The sequence below is a fragment of the Sapajus apella genome, unplaced genomic scaffold, assembly GCF_009761245.1.
Source record: "Sapajus apella isolate SASKATOON/1434 unplaced genomic scaffold, GSC_monkey_1.0 scaffold20, whole genome shotgun sequence".
Taxonomy (NCBI): domain Eukaryota; kingdom Metazoa; phylum Chordata; class Mammalia; order Primates; family Cebidae; genus Sapajus; species Sapajus apella.
In genome coordinates, this window is record NW_022436960.1 from 9,577,843 (window position 1) to 9,584,957 (window position 7,115).

General features: G+C 53.8%; 1 protein-coding gene across 2 annotated transcripts in view; it reads left to right on the forward strand.

The window, feature by feature from the left end:
* The first annotated feature begins 2,683 nt into the window (after positions 1–2,683).
* PRIMA1 (proline rich membrane anchor 1) overlaps positions 2,684–7,115 on the forward strand; it is a 67,244-nt gene continuing 62,812 nt past the window's right edge. For both annotated transcript variants that reach the window (XR_004271726.1, XM_032287550.1), the window contains exons 1-2: positions 2,684–2,774; positions 3,432–3,555. Coding sequence is in view for 1 of the 2 variants with exons in the window: in XM_032287550.1 (XP_032143441.1) it covers positions 3,463–3,555 (93 nt within the window). In the remaining variant the exon portion in view is untranslated. The remainder of the gene's footprint in view (positions 2,775–3,431; positions 3,556–7,115) is intronic.

Genomic DNA, 7,115 nt, shown 5'->3' on the forward strand with positions numbered 1-7,115 from the left:
AGCTGGTCACATCCTCAGAGGCAAACACAGCCAGTTGCTCAATTGCACCTACTGGACATTTCTTGATGGGCCAAATGGAACCAGTGCAATCCATATGCTGGGTCCCTTCCAGTTCTTGTCCTTCATTGGTCAAAATGGTGCCTCAAGCTTTAACTTATCTGTATTTCCAAGTAGAGGTATCGGGCCCCTGTAGGCAGACCTCATGTGGCCATGGTGTGGGTTACCATCTGATTGAAAAGGGTGAGGAGCCATGTCCTTCCTAGGCCTCCCATAGCATGAGAGGCCTGTGAAAGAGCCTGGTCTTCACGTTACAGGAGGTGACAGGAGGGTCAGGAGGATGTGGGGCCAGGTGACCCTCAAGAGATACATAAATTAGGTTCACTACAGCAATACTGAAGATTGGACAATGTAAGTTTTCCAATGCACAAAACCTACCTAAGTTCTCCCAACGTCATGAGTTGGGGGTTAGCATTTCCAAACACCTGGTGAGCCACTGTGTGATTCTGGCTCAGGCACAAAGGTCTCTGAACTGCTCACACAGGGCAATCACACTTACATCACAGAGTTGTGAGAACTGAATTAAAATGTGGTGTAAATACCATTTGTAAGTGGCAAAGAGCTCCATGGATAAATGTCAGGGGCTGTTGTCAAATGTAAAGATCATGCTGAGCAAAATTCCACGACTGGTTTCAGGTGGACAGGTATTCAAATAGCCAGTGTTATTTTGACCTCAGCTGACCAATAACGGCTCAATGTCTCCAAACTGTTGATGAGTCACCTAGGAAGCCCCTAGCCCGTCACCTTCTTCCCATCCTCCTCCCATCCTATCCCATCCCTAGTGAGATATCCTCTTGTTCCCTTTTCTACCCAGCATCCAGTGTTCTCTCTGGCTCCTGCCGGTGCGCATGGAGGCTACATATGGAATGAAGGAATGAAGGACTGAACAAATGTCTCCATTTCTTTGCACAGGGTTACCGATGCTTGAGATGTTCCTACTCCCAGGAAGCCGCCCTCTCCTAGGAGCCTTTACTCAACCCGCCCTCCATTCCTCAGTCTTCCCCTTTCTCAGGGCAGCGGGAGTGACATGGCAGATCACAGTGGAATTGTGGGTTTTATCCGTCTCCCTGAATTCTTGGGGGAGAAGGGACAGGGTCTCCTTCCCATTCATCCCTGCATCTTGCTGGTTGAGATAGAATCTGCAGCATTTATGTGGCAAAGAGCCTTGGGGCAGCGCCCTGGCATGAAGGAGGCCGCTAAGACATTGTTCTGAAAGCTGGTTTGCAGGCTGCTTTATACTCTGCAAACCAGCAGTTTATAGCGTGTGTTTACAGGAATGGCTTAAGGGTGTCCAAATACTGGGAAAACGTGCTCAGTAAAGGGTTCTTCCATGCATGCGCTGCAGTGCCTGACTCTCTGCTCTGTGTCTTAAGCCCCTGGTTCTCTCATTCAACCTTAAAATAGGATTGTCCAGGCCTTGAGGGCCTTCTGGAAGGCGCTCCCCATCAGTCAACGCGCTTCCGCCCAAGAGCAGAGCGGCCGCCTGCCTGGGATGCTGCTAGGCGCAGCTGGTTTGAAAGAGGTGTAAGCAGGCTACTTCCCGAAGAACCGACTTGTTGATAATCTTGCCTCAAACAGAGGAGTTTGCAGATGGTTGAGGAATAGCAGTGGTAGAAACGTTCTCCCCAGGGCCGTCACAACTCCTTCCAGCCGCAGTCTCGTGTTGCAAGAGAGTTTCTGCTGCTGGACTACAAAGGAGAGGACAAGGCCCTTAGCCCGAAGAGGGGCGGCCTGCACCTTCCAGCCCTGGCGCCCAGGAGAGCCTGCCGGGAGTGCTGCGGGGAGAGTCCGCAGGGATGAAGCGCAAAAAAGGGTCTCAAGTCAGAACTCACCACCTTTCCGCAGCATCGGGAGAGACCTGGGGGAAGGGCAGGCAAGGGGCAAGACCCCTTGGAACTGGGAATCCTCGGCCTCCAGGGTGAATAAATAATTAAGCGCCCAATACACAATAGCCTCGCTAGATGGAGACGAGGAATCACTGCAGCGGCGCTGGCGGCGGCGGCGGAGAGGAGGTGGGGGGAGCGCGGGCGGGAGCGCAGCCCGGGGCGGGAGGCGGGAGAGGCTCTGGCTCCGCTCACGTCTGTTTTCCTTTTTCGTGCATTATTTATTTCGCCTCCGCCCGCGGCTTTGCTGCCCCAGCGGGCGCTCCCTGCCGGCGTCTACCGCCGCTGCCTCTCTCGGGCCGGCGTGAGGGTCGCAGACAGCTTGGGCACCCCCGTGCCCCGGGCAGCCGCGCGGCGCCACCGGGAAGGGCAGGGAGCCAACGCGGGCAGGGGGAGGGCTCGCGCGGCCGGCTCCTGGCAGCTTGGAGGAGACTTTCCCCGCCCTCTGCCTCCGCCTAGGCGGCCCGCCCCGGCCCTGGGCGCGGGGTGCCGCCCCTCCCGCCCAGCGCGCGGCCAGGCGCAGCCCGGAGCCACCGCGCCCTGCGCCCCGTGCGAGGACGCCGCTCCTGGTCCTCTGCTCAGCCGCCTGGGAGGCCCAACCGGCGCGCAAACTTTTGCTCCAGCGCCGGGCGCTCCTCCCCGGCATGTGAAGCCCCCGGGCGCCCGCGCAGCCGCCAGGGTGAGGACCGAGGCCCCGCCTAGAGGGCGGGGGACTGGGGAGGCGGCTGGCTTTAAATGGGGGCTGTCCGGCGGCTCGGCAACAGAGCTGCCGCGGGGGGAACGCGGACCTCTCTTTCCCGAGCCGAGGGTGGGCTGGGGCCGCCACCAGGCAAGGTGGCGTGAGGCGTTGCAAGGGTGCGGGCGGAGATGGAGGTGTGGGGGGAAACCCACGCCCGGGAGCGGGAGATCCGGGCTGGGTGGGGGCGTGCAGTGGGGCAGCGCACGGAGGTGCCTCTGTTGCAGTGTGCGCAATGAGGCCCGCCGGGCCGTGAGGGTGCACGCAGCGTGTGATTTCTTGGTGCCGTTCATGCAGGGTCAGCGAGGGTGCGGGCAAGGGTTGGTGGGTGTGCACAGCTGTTTCTGTGGGTGTGCGCGCAGGGTGAGTAATGCCCGCTGGGTTTGAAGTGTGCTCACAGTGAGAGTGAGTTGTACATGACTGCTTCTGGGGGTTCATGGGGCGCAGTAAGTGTGCTTGGCTGTTTCTGGAGGTATGCATGGGGCCAAGGTATGCACGCAGTATTCTGGAGCTGTGTGCGGAGCTAAAGTGTACACGCGGGATTCTGGGGATGTGCATAGGAAAAGGGTGTGAATTCTGGGATGCACGAAGAGTCAGTGAAGGTGTAAGGCGGAGTGTAAGTGCAGGCTTGGTTTACTAGCGTGCCCCAGGGTGCGGGGCGTGCCCGCCCGACCCAGGCTGGGAGGTATGTTGGTGTGCGGCGCCGAAAGTGTTCGTGGGGTGTCCGCCTGACCCGAGCCTTGCTCTTCTGACAGTTCGCCCCAGGAGCGGGCGCCGCGGGCCGAGATGCTCCTCCGGGACTTGGTGCTGCGCCGTGGCTGCTGCTGGTCCTCGCTGCTGCTGCACTGCGCGCTACACCCGCTCTGGGGCTTCGTGCAGGTGAGACGCGCCGGCCGCGCACTGGCTGGGAGGGCCTCCTGGGTGAGGGGCGACCTGTCCCTTCCCTCCTGAGACCCTAGCTTCCTGCAGCCGCACCACTGATTGGTCCTCAGGAGAGCTTGGGAAAAGAAAAGCTGCTAGGGTCCCTGAAAAGATAAGAAACTCCAAAGAGAGGCTTCAGTTGTGGCCTAAAGCCTGCAGGACATGGCCTTGGAAGGGAAAGGGGCTCAGAGAATACCTTCCGATGATGACATTCTAGGGCAGACATTCAGCAAAGAAACAAACTTATGAAGAAAAATGATCCCAAGGGTATATATTATTTCTTTCCCACGAGAACCACTGATGAACTTTAGCTTTCTTAAACTGGTCTTCAGCACAGGAGGCGGCCTGGTTCTTGTAGGCAGCAGAGTTGAGGATGGGGACAGATAATGCGTGGTGGCCCATCTGTCAGGACCGCCCAGGATGCCTCTCTCTCCCTGGGTCCCTTAGATCCCAGCGCAGAGGCCAGGCAGCCATTAACTGGAGTTACCTCTTAGGGTCAGAGAGAGGGTTCAGGGAGGTGGTCCCTATTCCCTCCCTTACCCCCCCAGAATGTGCATGGTCACGGTACAGTGGAGAGGTGACAAGGTGGACTTTGATGTCAGCTCTGGAATTTTAGCTTCAGCTCTGTCCCTTACCAGCTGGGAGACTTTAGGCAACCTACTTACCCTCTCTGAGTTAGTTTCTTCTACTGACTATACTAGTATAAGAACTTGATAATTCAGGTAAGGATTACTTCCTGCAGTGCCTGGACCATGAGAACACTACCTGGCAGTGTTTGCTGCCATTGTCGGTGGGAGTAATAGTAATGCGGGTCTTCTGCCTGGTGGGCCGGGTAACTCTGTTGATCACTGTGTGGTCTGTTTGACATTTTTGAATTGTTAGAGGTTCTGCTGGCTCTGGAGGACATTTTTATTGTTTTGGGCACTGAAGATCCACTCTGGGGTATTTGCAGCCTCATGTTCTCCTGGTGGCATTTTGGGGGCTGGGGACCATTCATATGGTTGCTCTGAGTACAGGTGATAGACCAAGAAAAAAAGGGATGGGGCAAGACCACTTGCCAGTCTACTGAGGTCCATGAGCTGCCCCAGATGTTGGGGCCTTGCTGGGAACTTGCTCAGTCAGTCCTTTGGATGACGGCCTGGGTGATTGCCCATCGAGAGCCGGGGTCAGATGCTGCTAAGCACCCCCTACTCCCAGCCCGGTCTTCTGCTTTCTTCTCTGGCTTGCCTCCATCTCACTTACAATTGTTTTCCTTTTGGAATTGACAGCTTTGTCTAATGTGTGAAAAAGCAGTTGTTAAACTCAGCTGTGCCTCTTCAGGAACCAGGATTTTGTCACTTCTAAACACTTCAGTGGTTGGGACCAGCTTCCCGTGTTCAACTTTCATCTGAACCTCGGATACTGAGCTCACTTAGTTTTTATATTTGTTTGTTTACAGTTTTCTCACTTCCATTAGACTTCTTCAGCTGGGGTGGAGAGCAACGTAATGAGCTTGTCACTCTCCAAGACTAGAATTCTACTGTGTGAGCTCGTAGGATCTAAACAGAAGACCCGCTAGCACCCCGCACCCCCCCAGAAGAAATAATTTTGTGAAAGCAGTTCAGTTTTTTAAGTGTCCTTCAGCCAGGCAGTACTTACACAAGCAGGTGTGTGTGTGTGTGTATTTCAGGTGCTCTTACTCAATACAAATCAATTTTCATAAAAATCAATTAAGAAAGGAGTCCTCCAGACAAGTAGAATGGGTAAGATCTTGGCTTGCGGTTGTGGAAAAATTACTTTACAAATGATAGGGACAGAGAAATCAAGGGAAGGGGGGTTTTGGAATGAATGGATTTGGCTTTGAGCAGAGGAGCTGAATCCAGGGGAACGTAGGAGAGAAGAAAAAAAATGGAAATGCGTGAAGCCATGTGTTTCTCTTTAAGTGGAGAAAATAAAATCTGTCATGTCATGGGAGTTTCTCTAATCTAGAGAAAGAACTCAGAGCTATCTGCCCTTCCATGAGCATTTTGCCAGGAGAACATTTGGAAGGACAAGGCCAACATAACAAAGTCCTATGATTAATGGGATCTGGATGAGGCAAGAGACCTGGGGTCCCTCAAAGCATCAAGTTCTTAACTTGAAATCAGCCTTAAGCCTCTAGCTGCTGCTAGTTGATAAGAAACTTAATCATTAAAGTCAGGCGATATTTAAATTGCCAGAAGGGTTGGTGGGAGCATTTCTTAACCTTTCCACCCTATTCTTTAATGTGTCTGGAATCGAGATTTTGAGCTTCTGTGATTTAGGTTCTTCTAAGTTCACTTCCAGATGATTCCTTTTTTTTTTTTTTTTTTGCAGGGGAAGAGGATGACAGGCTGGCAAATTTATTAGGTGTGACAGGAGTGTGTCTCATCAAGTTACAGTGGTGCTGGCCTGTCTCCATGAAAGATGCCAGAAGCCATCATCTTTGTGGCTGCCCTCCTAAAGCAATAGAGAGACAGCCTCTTATCTGGCCTTATGGGTCTCCGTGTGCTGATGCAACGCTACCCCAGACCCAAATGATGTTGAACCCTTTCTACGGTAGTCAGTGATTCGGCAGCATTTATTGGGCACCTACTGTATGCGAGGCCCTTTGTTAAGTGCAAGGGGCTTAGTGGTCTCTGCCCTGACGGCACTGATAGTTTGGCACTGTAGAGCCAATTAAACAAGTCATTATCATCAAGAGAGCTCAGCAAGAACAAATAGCTTGGACCTAGGGCAAGAGTCAGAGAAGTCTCACAGGCCTGGTGCTTCAGTTGAGACAGGAAGGATAAGAAATTAGGATGCAAATGAGGGTGAGGTGTCCAGGCAGAGGGCACAGCCCAAGGCCAGAGGAGAGAGGGACTTTGGAAGACCCAGGGGAAAGAAGCACCGGGTAAGGACACTGTTGTAAGCCACTAACATAGTGTCCTGCAGTTTGGACTTGATCCTGAGGGCTATGGACATCGTTTTAAGGAGAGGGTTTTAAGTAAGAGATGACACACTCAGGCTGGTATTTTAGAAATCTCAGTCCAGGCTGGTTGCAGTGCTTCATGCCTGTAATCCCAACACTTTGGGAGGCCGAGGTGGGAGGACTGCTTGAGCCCAGGAATTGTAGACCAGCTTAGGCAACATTATGAAACCCTGTCTCAAATAAAAGAGGGCAAAATCTCAGTCCAGCTCCTGCATAAAGGATGGATGCAGGGAGGATGCAGGGAAGGGCAAAGAGGTAGGGAAGGGGAGACTGGCCAGATTTAGCAAATGCGGTGGCTCACACCTGTAATCCCAGCACTTTGGGAGGCCGAGGCGGGTGGATCACGAGGTCAAGAGATCGAGCCCATCCTGGTCAACATGGTGAAACCCCGTCTCTACTAAAAATACAAAACATTAGCTGGGCATGGTGGCGCGTGTCTGTAATCCCAGCTACTCAGGAGGTTGAGGCAGGAGACTTGCCTGAACCCAGGAGGCGGAGGTTGCGGTGAGCCGAGATTGCGCCATTGCACTCCAGCCTGGGTAACAAGAGC